The sequence below is a fragment of the Staurois parvus genome, unplaced genomic scaffold (assembly GCF_062004578.1).
Source record: "Staurois parvus isolate SC_StPar_1 unplaced genomic scaffold, SC_StPar_1.0 ptg001134l, whole genome shotgun sequence".
In the NCBI taxonomy this organism is placed as follows: domain Eukaryota; kingdom Metazoa; phylum Chordata; class Amphibia; order Anura; family Ranidae; genus Staurois; species Staurois parvus.
The window spans coordinates 479,124-494,940 of record NW_028318930.1 but is presented as its reverse complement, the minus strand read 5'-3'; the positions used below and the strand labels follow the sequence as shown (position 1 = coordinate 494,940).

Below are 15,817 nucleotides of genomic sequence, written 5' to 3'. Positions count from 1 at the left end.
CAAGCAGTCCAGAACTCAGACATACATTATTTGTAACTCCATTGTGGGTAAAACAACTGATGCGGAGCTGGAAATTGATAAGAGTTCCTCGAGTTACTAATTCTAGATCTTGACAGGACTCCCCACGGGATGTACTTTGTCGAATTAATTTTTTCAATATTAAAGAGATGATCCGTAAAGCATGGGAGATGGGATGGATAGAATTTGACAGGGCACAGATACAAGGTTTACCAGACTTATCCAAAAACAATCTGTGGATGAGATGCCTAATGTGCCCCTTACTTGAGCATATCAAAGCATCAGTGGCATCTTATAGATGGAAATATCCATTTCATTTGTTGATCAAGAAAAATGGCCAGTCTTTATCTCTTCATAATCACAGTCAACTACAGGACCATTTCTCTTTTCTGGGTGCAGCCCCGATAGAAGTGCCGGATTGGTTAGATATATTTTGAAGACTGCCCTTAAATATCATAAATGAATATTAAGAGTTTGAGGACTCTTCACTCCTGTTGGTTTGGGTTTAGGAATGCACAGGGTCTTTGAGGTTCGATACTTATGTTTTTTTTTGTTCCCTCTTCTTTCTTCTATTGCCTGTTAAAGAAACTGAATTATAGTTAGGCCAGTACCCTGTGTCCAGACTAAAGGCATCACTCATGAATAGTTACTTGTATAGGATTTTGTTTCTATTAAGGAGGATTTAAGATGAGGGAAATGTCTGGAGACAAGGGATAAACTGACCAATTTGGTTTGTGTTTTTCACCAGGTTATGGGGAGGTTTTTTTTCTTTACTGGTCTCCATTCGGCGAGGAGTGGGGATGGTGGGCGGCTGGTGAAGAAAGTCATAGGAATTACAGTGGCTTGTACAGATAATGTAATATAAGATTTGTCTTTCTTCTGGGGGGAGGGCTCCTTTCCTTCTCCCACTTGCTGTCCCGGGGGTGTAAGTTGGGAGGAAAAATCCCTTTTTTTTTTGTGTTTTTTGGGGGGAGGTCGGGCACCACTGGCCCATGCCTAGATGGGTACCGTGTGGGGTGGTTTCCTGGAGTGCTCTATGAGGGAAGGAAGATTATTTGGGTGATACAGCTCCACAAATAGACATTTCGGAGGACCTTGGAGCTGGTGGCTGGCTTATATGACTACCACTTGGATGTACTCAGAATAGTTGTGGAAAGGAGAAGTGATATTTCTTTTGGCATTACATCAGTGCATACAGGTGTCCTAATGGACAGTACATGTTGACGCCTGTCCTGTTGTGGGATGACGAGTGTCATCCACTTGACCCCCTTTTTTTTTTTTTGTAAATATCTTACATTGTATTTTGCCCTTGGGGAGGAAATTGTTGGGTGTTAGCATTGCAGCCCCACTCCACTGCTTCTTATCTTTCACTCAAATTGACCCCCAGAATAGATGTATCCCCCACCTACTTGGTGGGTTTTATTTGGAGCGCCTCCTACATCAATTTTTGTTGAGAGTTAGTGCATTCCTAACTCCTCTTGACAATTTCCCTCTTATTTTTTCTAAGTCTCTACTGGACCCCCTGGTTCATACTTTCTAATAATAGAATATTGCTATTCTTAAGGGTCTATATTCTTTGGCTTTTCCCTCTTTGCTTCTACCCTACCCCTTATCTTCCCCCAGGGTCCAGCTTCTCCTCTGTTACACCCTTAGTTGAGCTTTGAAGACTTTGCTCTGTTCTGAATGGCCTGACCCAGTACATACGGTTGCTACCTTCATTATGCCATCTATTCAGTTTACCTCATAATGTACGTGGTTTGAATGCCCTGAAAAGCGTTCCAAATTGAAGTTGGAAATTAAGTGCATCAAGGCTCAAGTGGTGTTTCTGCAAGAGACACATTTCCGCTTGGTATGGATCCCTGGTGGGGAGGGGGGCTCGTGAGCAGCAATCCAAGATGGTTGCTCGGTAATCTTACTCCTCGCTCACCGGACACATCTTCCTTTTTAACAGCCTCTTGGGGAAATATTTTCATTTTCTCTGACCGCCTCCTACCTTCCCAACACCTGCTGCATGGGTGAGGGAAGGATAATGGGATCCACACGCACTTCCAGTGCCAAGCCAGCCAACCTGGAGCCTGCAGCCTTCCCACCAATTCTCCGGAAGCCCCGGCCTCTAGTTTGGAGCTACTTCCGTCCCTGTTCATGAGGGATACAGATCTCCCCTCTGACACAGAGTGTTGCCGAGGCTCCACTGGCACCACATCCCCCAGTCCCGAGGGATGCCGAGCTCCTATACCACTTTAAAACTATGCAACAAAGTGAGCCATCAGCAGCCACCTCTAAGCTTGTAGAGCTCCTCACGAAGTAGATCCGGGAGCTGGGGAACCTCACAAATGACCTTGAGGACAAGATGGACACTGCAGTCACAGTGATCGAGAAGCATGAGCAGAACCCGACCGACCTTAAGAGGGAACTGGTGGATGCATTACTATGGCTTGAGGACATTGAGAACCGTTCTCGCCGAGGCAACCTGCGCTTGAGAGGTATCCCAGAATCCATCACGGACCTCACCTCTACTGCTACAGTCTTGTTCCAAGAGCTGGTTCCTGCTATTCCCATAGACTGGCTCTAGTTTGACCATATTAAGCTTATTAAGTTTACATACTATCGAACTAAAGAATCTCTCCCCATGTCTGCCAAGAATAACTCAGAGCTTAGCTTTCAAGGTCACCGCTATTAGCTTTACTCTGACTCTTCCCAGATTACCCCCCGGAACCGCTGCCAGATGAAACCCTTAACTTCAGTCCTTGTGAACCAGAGCATTAAATTCACCTGGGGCTTCCCTTTTTGGCTTTCCTTTGCATATCAAAGCCATAGCCATTCCGTCACTACCCCTGGAGAAGCTCAGGCAAATATGGAATCCCTCCATCTCCTGCCTCAGGGGGCCACAGCCCAGGGCCTGGTGCGCCCCCTCTGAATCTCAGCAGGTCTTAAGTCAACTAGTCTGCCTCTGGAAGAAGTTGTCGAGTCACAAGAGGTCTCTTCCCAAGACCCCTCTATGTTCAAACCCTGCATGCTCCCCCCCCCCCCCCCCGGGTTGATCGTGTGGTCACATCATCACTAGTACAACCTTGCTCTGGGCTCCATCCTACCTGGCGTTTACCACAGGGACCGTGAGTTTCAGCTAGACAGCTGCCATGTTGGTGTATTGACATTACTACACAATTGTTCTGTTTACTGCTGACTTAGCCTGGCTACTTACCTTTTCCCCCCAGATCACCCGGCAAAGTCAACCTTACACCTATCGAGATGCCACCCCCCCCACACGTTCCTGGCACGAGACGATCTGGGCATCGTCAAGCCAACTTAAGTTTATCTTTGACATCTGCATGGCTCTGGATGTTTGAGCTGGATCACTTTCACATATCCCCTCCTGGGGCCGAAGGGGTCTTGGTTTCCTTTGTGAGGATTTTTTCTTTCTCTTTTTCTGTTTGAGTACCTGGGTCCCCGCACTAAGCCCTTTTGGACTTATGCCACACCTTTACCATTTTCTGCCGCCTGGGCTGACCAGGCCCTCCCCACCTGCTCACTGGTCTTCGGGCCGCTGTCATCACAAGCCCCTTTACTTATGGGGGAGGACGTGGCCACCCTGTATTTTTTCTCATAACCATTTCTTGTATAAATTTTTCAAAGCTAAATGGTTTCCTGTTACTATGCATTGTTGTCTTGTGACTGGGGCGATCCTGAGCTGTCCGCAGCCTCCACACCTGGTCTTAGGCCCTCCCCTTCCTTTCCGTTCCCTCTTTTCCTTTCCCTTCCTCCTTCTCTTCCTTCCCATTCCTCCTCCACTTCCCTCCCCTCCCTTCCATGACTTTTCAGAGCCCTTGGCTCTGGTGTGGACGCTGTTGTACCGGTCTCCTCATAGGGCCTTTAAGCTGAAGAATGTTATCATGGTACGAAATGTTCATTACAGGGTCGAGAAGATAACGGTCACTGCTGCGGGAAGTGGTGTTTCCACTGTTTGGTTAATAGGGATTGTTATTCTGGGTGTGCACAATTGTTATATTTTATGTCTGCCTCTCACCAAGGCCTTAGGCCCTGCTTATTGGTGGTGGCTTATCAAGTACCTTTTGCTGGGCACCTGGGGGGATGCTATCCAGATTTCAGGGTGTGCCTCCTTGGGCCCATGCACTTGTTCATGGTTTTACTTTGTTGCCACTCACTGGGTGTTGTGGTCCCAATCTACTCCCCCACCTCCCTCCCTTCCTGGAGCTCTTACTGTAATTGTAAACATTGGAATTTTTTTTCTAAATAACAAACATGGTATACTTACCTGCTCTATGCAATGGTTTTGCACAGAGCAGCCTTGATACCCCTCTTCTGGGGTCCCCTGCTGGCGCTCCTGGCTCCTCCTGCCCCCCATAACAAGCCACTTGCTATGGGTGTACTTGTGCAGGCTCACTCCCTAGCCACACTGCGTGCCTCTGTTGACAGACACAGTGCAAATTAGGCACGCCCCTGGCTCTGTCCTCACAGGCTGTGATTAACAGCAGCAGAAGCCAAAGGCTCCAGCTACTACATTTGAGTCCTGTAAGTGGTGGTGGTGGGGGGGGTGAGGGAGGAGCAGTGCTGCTTCTCTTGGGCACAGCGATGGATCGAGATCAGGTAAGTATACAGAGGGAGCTGGGGGCTAACTGGTCACAGAATGTTAATGCATGGGCAGCATTAAGGTAAGAAAATCCCTTCTGCCTTTTAAATCACTTTAAGGCTGTCAAAGTTGAATGATTTCCAGTGCGACTTTGATCCAATTTTACACTCTCTGGCACTAAGTTGCATCAAAGTAGCGCAGAAACCTTTTCAAACTTGCATATATCCGACCAGGTGCCATTGAAAATAATGGGCTGCAACTGGTCATGGGACTGTGTGTCCAAAGTCACATGACAAGTCACTTAAGTGTGAATGAAGCCTAAATCACTTCCTTCACCTGCCCAAGACTACATGTCCCATGAGGCATTCCTCCTCACACATTCACAAGTTCTTAGGCACTTACTGACATGTATGGATGGTGTACTGAGCTGTATGTGTGCTGCACTGTGTATACTTACATGTAAACAAATTAATTTTGTATGTACGCCAACTAATTGGCTGACCAATTAATTGATGATAAAATAGTTGTCACCTATTTTCATTATCGATTATGTTGATTAGTTGTTTCAGCCCTAAAGTGTACCTAGAGGAATTGATGTTGTTTTGAAGTCAAAGGGTGGTCACACCAAATATTGATTTGGGTTTCTCTTCTGTTCACTTACTTTCCATTTTGTTATTGAGAAAAATAAATTAAGCACTTCTTTTTCCCAAAATTCTATTTCTTAATTTACAACATTTTTCACACCTTCCTAAAACTTTTGTTCAGTACTGTATGTAAAACATTAAAGATAAGTGTCAATTCTGCCTAAAATCCAGTAAGGCCCCATCTTGCCCTGCTCTGCACATGCTCAGTTGTTCTCTATTCTCGGCACTGTGCCGAAAATCAAAGCCACTAGATGCCGATCAGCTGATAGTTTTAAAGTGGTTGTAAAGGAAAAAATGTTTTAAAAGAAAAAAAAACAAACAAACATGTCTATATTTACCTGTTCTGTGCAATAGAATTGCACAGGATGGCCCCAATCTCCTCTTCTCGGGTCCTTTGCAGGAGCTCCTGGCTCCTACTCTCCGTTCAGTGCCCCAAATAGGAAGCCGATTCCCATGGGGGCACTTGTGCGGGCTTGATCCCGAATCCCACTGTGTCCATAGACACAGACAGCAAGACTTGTCCCTGCCCCCTGATCACTAGAGTTGATTGACAGGAGTGGGAGCCAATAGCTTCCGCTGCTATCGATCTGCCCAGGGAGTCAGGAGAGCTGCAGCTCTTGTGCACAGCGGTGGATCGTGATGTGGCTCAGGTAAGTATAAGGGGGGTGAGGAGGGAGTATGTGACACAGGTTTTTTTACCTGAATGCATAGAATGCATTCAGGTAAAAGACCTTGAGGTATTAGAACAGCTTTAAGATGCCTACCCTGTGCATAGATGGATTGAATCTTTGCCAGTTCCTGCTGAACCGGCCGAGATTCAATTCATCTATGGCAAGCTACACAATCAAGGCTGGAAATGTACATATTTTAATTAAAGAAATTGACAGACTATGTATGCATAGAACATGGAAACAAAGCTAACAACTCAACATTGTACGAAAACATAGGAACTGGGATACAGAAAAATGGCAGCAGGTGCTCTGGACTGATGAGTCAAAATTATAAATATTTGGCTGTAGCAGGAGGGTTTGTGTTGGCCGAAGGGCTAAAGAGCAGTACAATAATGAGTGTCTGCAGGCAACAGTGAAGCATGGTGGAGGTTCCTTGCAAGTTTGGGGTTGCATTTCAGCAAATGGAGCTGAAGATTTAGTCAGGATCTGGTGTCCTCATTGCTGAGAGATACAGGCAGATACTTATCCATCATGCCATACCATCAGGGAGGGGTGTGATTACCTCCAAATGTATTCTGCAGCAGGAAAACAACCCCAAACATACAGCAACTGTCATTAAGAACTATCTTCAGGGTAAAGAAGAACATAAAGTCCTGGAAGTGATGGTTTGGCCACCACAGAGCCCTTATCTCAACAACATTGAGTCTATCCATTACATGAAGAGACAGAAGGATGTGAGGCAGCCTACATTCATGGAAGATCTGTGGTTAGTTCTCCAAGATGTTTGGAACAAAACACACACACGTGCAATTCTGCCCGCGATTCCTGATCACGCAAGTATCACGTCAAAACGCACAACACTTTTTTGGGCGCCATTCATTGGTAACGGCATTCGAAACATAGTTAGCACATGTGCGTTTTGCTACACGTTTTGCCATGCAACAAAACGCATTACTAAAGTGCCAGAACACCGGCTGAAAAAAAACGCACATTTCATGCCCAAAGAGGTTCAATTTGGCATTTTGGTGCTTTTTTAATGTGCATGCTAGCACTTTATGTGCATTTTGATGCTAACACGCATTTTGGCTTTTTTTTTTTTTTACAGCCCCATTCACACCTGTACATTCCAAGAATCTGCAGAAATTTGTGTTTTTGTGCACATTTCATAAATGCAGGGAAAATGCATGTCACATTTATGGTGCCATGATTGTCAATGCCCCCCCCAACATGGCTATCAGATGTGTGTTGTCAAAATGCAGCAAAATGTGCGGAAAGTGTCAAAATATGCTTTAAAGGAGATGCTAAAATGGGCATTAAAAAACCACACCAAAATGTGTGATACAAAAGTGCCAAAATGAACGTTACAAAAAAGGGCAAAAAATATGTATTTAAAGAATGTTCCAAAATGCACATTAAAATAAAAAAAAAAAAAAAAAAAAAAAAACTGCACTAAAATGCGCAATAAAAAGTACCTAAATATGCATTAAAAAAGCAGCAGTACTTACTATTTTTACATAACTCCTCTCTGATGCCCGCCTCCCCACCTGCCCCCTCGACCCTATCCCCTCACAACTCCTACAACCTCCCTCCCCCTCCATCCTACGCTCCCTCACCCACATCTTCAATCTCTCCCTCTCCTCCGGCACTTTCCCTTCCCCGCTGAAACATGCACACATCACCCCCATACTTAAAAAGCCCTCCCTGGACCCCAATGACCCGAACAACCTCAGACCCATCTCCCTGCTCCCATTTACATCTAAACTCCTCGAGCGCCTAGTCTACGCCCGCCTATGCTCTCACCTCAACGACAACAACCTCCTCGATCCCCTACAGTCCGGCTTCCGTCCCCTACACTCCACCGAAACTGCCTTACTCAAACTCTCCAACGACCTGCTAACCGCCAAAGCTAATGGCCACTATTCAGTGCTCCTACTCCTTGACCTCTCTGCGGCCTTTGACACAGTCGACCACCCCCTCCTCCTCAAAAAACTACACTCCCTCGGCCTCAGAGATTCTGCTCTCTCCTGGCTCTCATCCTACCTGTCACAACGCTCTTTCAGCGTTACCTATAATGCCACCACCTCCCTCTCACTCCCCCTCTCTGTTGGGGTCCCTCAAGGCTCTGTCCTCGGGCCCCTTCTCTTCTCCATCTACACCTCCTCCCTTGGCCAACTCATACACTCTCACGGCTTCAACTACCACCTCTATGCCGACGACACACAAATCTATCTCTCAACCCCCCACCTCACCCCCTTGGTCTCCGCCCGAATCACACACCTGTTGAGCGACATATCAGACTGGATGTCGCTCCACTTCCTTAAACTGAACCTCTCCAAAACCGAGTTTCTTGTCTTCCCTCCAGCCCGGACACTACCCCCCTTTGACTTCTCCATCATGTCCAACAACGCCACCATCAAACCCGCCCCGCAGGCCAGAGTACTTGGTGTCATTTTGGACTCCAACCTATCCTTCCAGCCCCAAGCCCACTCTTTAACAAACTCGTGCAGACTCCACCTCCGCAACATCGCCAAAATCCGCACGTTCCTAACTCCAGAAACCACTAAACAGCTCATCCACTCCCTCATCATATCACAACTCGACTACTGCAACTCCCTCCTCACTGGCCTGCCTCGCCGCTGGCTATCCCCGCTTCAGTCCATCCTGAATACGGCTGCCAGACTCATTCACCTTTCCAACCACTCCGTTTCCGCCACCCCCCTCTGCCAATCCCTCCACTGGCTTCCGATTGCGCAACGAATCAAATTCAAAATCCCAACGCTGACGTACAAAGCTGTCCACCATACTGCCCCGAACTACATCACTGACCTAATATCCAAGTACCGCCCAGCACGCACACTCCGCTCCTCACAAGACCTCCTTCTCTCTAGTTCCCTGGTCTCCTCCTCCCATGCCCGCCTCCAGGACTTCTCCAGGGTGTCACCCATCCTCTGGAACTCCCTGCCCCAACCCATCAGATTATCACCTACTCTCCTCTCCTTTAGGCGCACCCTGAAAACCCATCTCTTCAGGGAAGCCTACCCCGCCCCCTGCTAACTTGCCGACCTCCTCCACTCTTCCTACCACTCCATCCCCCACAGCTATCTCCTCCTGTGCCACCATCCCCTCCCTCCTAGATTGTAAGCTTGAAAGAGCAGGGCCCTCGATCCCCTCATGTTTTGCATTGTATTGGTATTGTTCTGTCACATGTTCTGTTCCCCTCTGTAATGTACAGCGCTGAGCGAACTATTGGCGCTTTATAAATACTGTATAATAATAATAATAATAATAATAATAATAATAATAATAATAAAGTAACTATGTATTCTTTTTAAAACACTAGTTTTTCTTTTTAACCCCCTCATGATGGAGGATAAAACAAATCCTAATGCTTGAACACATTTTTGCAACTTTGACATGTGCTAGTAAAACTGTACATACTAGGGATGCACCGATACCTGTTTTTTACCAGAGAGTACAAGTACCGATACTTATGCTCAAGTACACGCTGATACCATTTACCGATACCTTTCCGGTGCGATTTGAGTCCATACTAAATGAATGGGCTGAAATCGCACTGCAAAGAATCACGTGATTTGAACAGGAATGCGGTGCAATTCCTGTCCGAATCACATGTGGTTTCTTGCACTGCAAAGGAAGAGGAGAAGAGAGGCACCGAGCCGCCAATAGTGTATCAATGTTTATTCAATAAAAAAGTTAAAACGAGACAGTACTGCACTCACAGACATCGCTGGTCACAGGCATACAACAAGCTCTGTGTGGAGCCCCCAGTCCAAAGTTCAGTTCCCACTAGAACGGCTGGAGAAAGTGCTGTGAGGCTGAAGCAGGAATCCAGGTAACCCACAAGATGCCACGGGAGCTGTCAGATATCCAGGATGCTGTGGCCAATCAGAACGTGTTTCACAGGGCAAACCATGCCTCATTCATCAGACTTCGGATTGGCCACAGCATCCTGGACATCCAACAGCTCCTTTGATAGCTTTGAGTCTCCCACTGCATCTCCCCGTGGCTTGCCTGGATTCCTTCTTCAGCTTTACAGCACTACCTCTAGCGGTTCTAGTGGGGACTGAACTGCAGACTGGGGGCTCCACACTGAGCTTGTTCGAGCCCATTCATTTTGTATGGAGTTAAATTGCACTGGAAAAGATATCAGTTTTAGGTATCAAAGCATTCACACAATACAAGTACTAATGCAACAGCTTATTAATGCCACGGATACGGTATTGGTGCAACCCTAGACTTTTTTTTCAGGAAAAAAGTTGGCCGTTTTTTTATTTATTATATTTTTATTTATTAGTATCAAAGGAAAAATGGTCTAAAATATTAAAAAAAGAGCATTTGTGAAGTGAATTTCTTGCCATTACCTAACCTACCACCAAAGGACAACCCAAAATAAATTATCCTGCAGTACAACCCAGAAACAATGGTTTTTTACCAAAAACTCGCTGACAGCAATACGTACTTAGAAATTGTTTTTTTTTTTAACCTAAAATACACTGACCCTGACCTTTGACCCTAACATAGCTCGAACCCTGATCTAGCTATTTTTATTTTTTAATTATTTTTATTTATATTTACACACTTTTGTTTTGAGTATTGATTTGTAAGCATATGCCTCCAAGAATATGCTTTATATCTGGGTGCATTAAATCTGGATAAGATGACAAAGTGGTGGTCCAATATGAATTGGAACATATACAATAGATGTACTTACAGACACGTAATAAGGTCCGGCAAAGTCTCGGATTATACCAGATGATGTACAAATTCCCATGTGACCAATGAAGGGAAATAACCATCTAAAAGAAACACACAGGTACTGTATATACACAACCTAAAAAATTTTTACTTTTATTACTAACATTTCCAGAACATTTCAGTTTTGACCTAAGTAAACTGTACAGTGCTTCAAGTGAACTTGTGCCTAAACTGCACGGTAAAACATTTACATATACTGAACAGGCAGAAAAATAAGTTACTCTCCCCTTATTTTCTATGACAATTTTGTAATGTAAACAAACAGCAGGTGCTTATAACCTGTTGGATATTAAGTGAAGCCCAACTTTGTAACCTCGAGGATGAATTGCTATATAGTACATGTAGCTGCAAAGTTCAGTACTTGCTTGTTTTAAAGCTTTTTTACCACTTAAAGAATATGTAAAATCTTTAAAAAGGGTATAGTCTGGAAAAGGTGCACTTAAATCACACCCCCTATTTTAGGTAAAAAAAAAAAAAAAAAAAAAGGATTATAAAACACAGTTGGTGGTGGGCTGGCTACCATTAGCTCATTTGCCTTTCCCGATTCCCTTGCAAGAATCTCCCAGCATGCCATGGAGTAAAAGACATCCCAATCTTGGTGCTGCAAAAAAACAGAATTACGCTAGAACTTTTGTCTGACTTTCATAGCTGTCTGTTGCACCAGACTTCTGGTCCAAGTGACATTCAAAGCAATGCTGTGAGAACGTCCACTTCTCTAAAACACAACCTCTTTTTATTAAAGTGAAAAACAAAACAAAACGGATCAATAGCTGGTATCACTGACAAAGCTGCACTAAAGAAAAGAATAAAGGTTATTTTACCATCATCTCATTGCGTAACGCTCCAGAAAATTACCAAAATAGCAACTAAAAAAAAAACAAAAATGTCGAAATAAAAATTTACAAAACAAACTTTCCCATACATTTTGTCCTGGACAGCTTTTCAGAAGTATTATAGTAAAAAAAAAAGGGAACCAAACCCAATCGTAGAAGGGGGGAGACTGTAGATAGTCAGAAGGCCAGTTTTCCAAGAATTATTGATATTTTATGCTGCTGTAAACAGAAAAGCAATGACTGTGGCATAACAAGACCCACTACCCACAAAAGACACATAGCAGAGAAAACCCGCCATGCACCTGTATGCTTGAACTTGTAAAATGTTAGCGGCCCTGGAAAGACTAAAGTTAGGGCACCTTGATCTAAATGGATGCAAGTTGCTACAAGAGTTGTTTTTAAGTTATTATATATACTTTTAGAAATTCTATACAATCAACAGTTTTGTGCCTTATAACATCTTTACAATTTATGGTTTGTGGTGAATTTTGTTATTAACAAAACATATATATTGATACTATATACAGTGGGTATAAAAAGTCTACACACCCCTGTTAAAATGTCAGGGTTCTATGATGTAAAAAAAAAAAAAGGGACAAAGATAAATCATTTCAGGACTATCCCACCTTTAATGCGACCTATAAACTATACAACTCAGTTGAAAGACAAAGTGAAATCTTTGGGGGGAGTAAAAATAAAAAACAAAAATAAAGTTGCATAAGTGTGCATACCCTCTTATAACTGGGGATGTAGCTGTGTTCACAATTAAGCAATCACATCCAAAATCATGTTAAATAGGAGTCAGTACACAACTGCTACAGAGGTGTGGAAATTTTTGAAAAAACTACTTGTCCAGGGACTAGATCAGTGTCCCAAATGACAATTTCTCCAGATAAAAATTAAAAAAAAAAAAAAAAAAATCAATTTTAACCAAAACCGTATTTAAAATCTGTGTTAGGAATGTCTGGGACTTAAAATGTTTAATTTTTTTAACATTGCGCTGTATATCTCCTCCTCCATGCCTCACTCCAGCACCACACCTTGGGGACTAGCAGGGAGGAGAGAGACCTTGCAGTGTGAGGAGCACAGACTGGGTGCTTGTCAGGAAAGGGCAGTGTCGGGCTTATCCTTTATCCCTTTTGCTGCCAGAACCATTTTTTGGTTTTTTGCACGTTCAAAAAATTATTTTAGGTTTGAAGATTACACAACACCCCCAAACATTATATATTTTCTGAAGGCAAAGACCTGTGATGAACTGTGTGAAAGCAATCAGGCGGCAGCACTGCCATGCGAATGCTTTCACCTGACAGGTGAGCCCTGCTGCTTGCCTGTAGCAGGGCTAAAGGTTGAAAAAAAGCTACCTGCCCGATGGCCAGGACTACATGTTCCGGGTGTCAGGCCATACGAAATTCAACATCCCTGCTGCCATCATTTAAAGTGCCGCTGTTTAACCCCAAATAAAGTTCAGCTGTTCTAGTAGGTCTTTGCTGACATTTTCTTAGTCACATCCTAAAGAAAAAGCAATGGTCTACAGAGAGCTTCCAAAGCATTAGAGGGATCTCACTGTTAAAAGGTATCAGTCAGGAGAAGGGTACAAAAGAATTTCCAAGGCATTAGATATACAATGGAACACAGAGAAGACAGTCATCTTCAAGTGGAGAAAATATGACGCAACAGTAACATTACCAAGAATTGGACGTCCAAAATTGCTGAAAAGACTAAAAGAAAAACTGGTCTGGGAGGCTGCCAAGAGGCCTACAGCAACATTAAAGGAGCTGCAGGAATATCTGGCAAGTACTGGCTGTGTGGTCCATGTGACAACAATCTCCCATATTCTTTGTATGTCTGGGCTATGGGGTATAGTGGCAAGACAGAAGCCTTTTCTTATGAAGCCCGACTAAATTTAGCAAAAACACATCTGAAGTCTCCCAAAATGCATGTGGGAAAATGTGTTTGGTCTGATGAAAGCAAGGTTGAACTTTTTGGTACAAAAACAACACTGCACATCACCAAAAGAACACCATACCCACAGTGAAGCATGGTGGTGGCAGCATTATGCTTTGGGGCTGTTTTTCTTCAGCTGGAACTGGGGCCTTAGTCAAGATAGAGGGAATTATGAACAGTTCCAAATACCAGTCAATATTGCACAAAACCTTCAGGCTTCTACTAGAAAGCTGAAAATGAAGAGGAACTTCATCTTTCAGCATGACAACGACCCAAAGCATACATCCAAATCAACAAAGGAATGGATTCACCAGAGTTTTGGAATGGCCCTGCCAGAGCCCAGACCTGAATCTGATCAACAATCTGTGGGGTGATCTAAAGAGGGCTGTGCACAGGAGATGCCCTCGCAATCTGACAGATTTGGAGTGTTTTTGCAAGGAAGAGTGGGCAAATACTGCCAAGTCAAGATGTGCCATGCTGATAGACTCATACCCAAAAAGACTAATAAAATCAAAAGGTGCTTCAACAAAGTATTAGTTTAAGGGTGTGAACACTTATGCAACCATATTATTTTAGTGTTTTATTTTTACTTCCCTCCATCTAAAAGATTTCAGTTTGTTATTCCACTAAGTTGTACAGTTTATATATGTTACATTAAAAGGTGGAAAAAGTTATAAAAATGATTTATCTTTGTCTCATGTTTTTACATCACAGAAACCTGACATTTTAACAGGAGTGGGTAGACTTCTTATATCCACTGTATATTGATGAAGAAATCAGGAATGTGATTGCTTTAAACATATAATGTGTGCCAGCTTGGCTCAAAATAATTATGCAGGTACCACCTCTGATGGTGAATCTGTAATTTACTTTTGTAGTCCATGCTACATACCAATAGCAGCATCCTCTTCTGTCGCTTCTCCGGCAGATCTGACACTCAGGAGAAACCATGCATCTTTCTGGTGAATACGAGGACTCCTCTATTCGGCTGAGGTGGTTAGGTGGGTGGATGACATCAGGATCTCCACCTCGGCCAATCAGAGGAAGCCTTGTATTCTGTGAAAACAAACAAGGCTTGTCCTGAATGAAGAGGTTGCCGCAGCAAGCGACACCCATTATTTAGTACAGTATTAGTGAAGTCCTGATGCACCCACCAGAATAGGAAACAGCTTCCTGTATGCACTAAAGGTTACAACAGTAAATTACAGATTAACCATTGGCCACACAGAGGTGGCATCTAGATAATTTGTTTGAGCCAAGCTGGTCCAAAGTAAAGGTTTAAAGCTGTCACGTTCCTGGAGTTCTTCTTTAAAGCTAAGCTCCAGGAGTTAACTTTTTAAAATTTATATTGGCCTTACATCTGATTCGTTACTTGTCACATCCATGACATCTTCTGCTCTTCTCTCAGCCTTCTCCAATCAGGGGTTATGGGGTTGATTTATTAAAACTAGAGAGTGCAAAATCTGGTGCAGCTGTGTATGGTAGCCAATCAACTTCTAACTTCAACTTGTTCAATTAAGCTTTGACAAAAAAAAAAAAACCAAAAAAAAAAACTTGGAAGCCAATTGGTTTCTATTCATAGCTGCTCCAGATTTTGCACTTTCCAGTTTAGTAAATCAACTCCCTTGTATTCACTGAAAAAAAATACAAACTGTTCCCTGAACAGGAAAGGCGCTCAGAAACCCCCTATGCTCAGTATGCAAGTCACTCGATCAAGCACCTGGAAGAGACCAGCTCTGACAGTATGAAGCACAGGCTAGTACAGTGTGTGTGTGTGTGTGTGTAACACTTGGTTTTACATTGAATTATCTGCAAGAATTTTCTTTAGCTGTGTTATATGAACTCTTACGTTAACACTGGGATAGGTGTCCACACAACACAGTGAGGGAAACGGCTTCTCTCCAGGTCTGGCTTCATTTTCTCCTCCACCACTTCCGCCATCCACTGGCAACAGCACAGCTACTTCTGCCAACACAGTCAGACACCAGTCACAGCTTTACTTTCCAGTAGTGATGTAACATCCGCTTTCTCCCAGATTACTGGGGTTGTGGCTTTGGTCACCGAAAATCAGTCTTTTATACTTATAGTTATAAGTATTTTAAAACATTCAAATGTTATTTCAATCATTTAGCTTGGAACTGTAAACAAAAACACATTGTTATATTTATGTTTTAGATTACTTAGGAAGCATGCATACATACATACATAATGGCCTAAATGGTAAAACAAAGTTCCATTATAAGGAACATGTGGAAACTACAATTAACACAAAATAGTTCATATGGTACATGCAGCAGTACTTCTAAAATAGAAGGGCTGCAATTAACGACTATTTTCATAATT

General features: G+C 43.5%; 1 protein-coding gene across 2 annotated transcripts in view; it reads right to left on the bottom strand.

Moving 5' to 3' along the window:
- Positions 1-15,817, bottom strand: part of TMEM222 (transmembrane protein 222) — a 92,341-nt gene that overhangs the window by 19,551 nt on the left and 56,973 nt on the right. The window contains exons 2-3 of one of the 2 annotated variants that reach the window (XM_089659167.1): positions 15,324-15,439; positions 10,654-10,738 (exon numbers count right to left, since the gene is read on the bottom strand). In XM_089659167.1, the coding sequence (XP_089515293.1) occupies positions 10,654-10,738; positions 15,324-15,415 (177 nt within the window). In that variant the 5' untranslated portion in view covers positions 15,416-15,439. Of the gene's footprint in view, positions 1-10,653; positions 10,739-15,323; positions 15,613-15,817 lie in introns of both variants that reach the window. The other variant, XM_089659166.1, reaches the window with a different exon arrangement.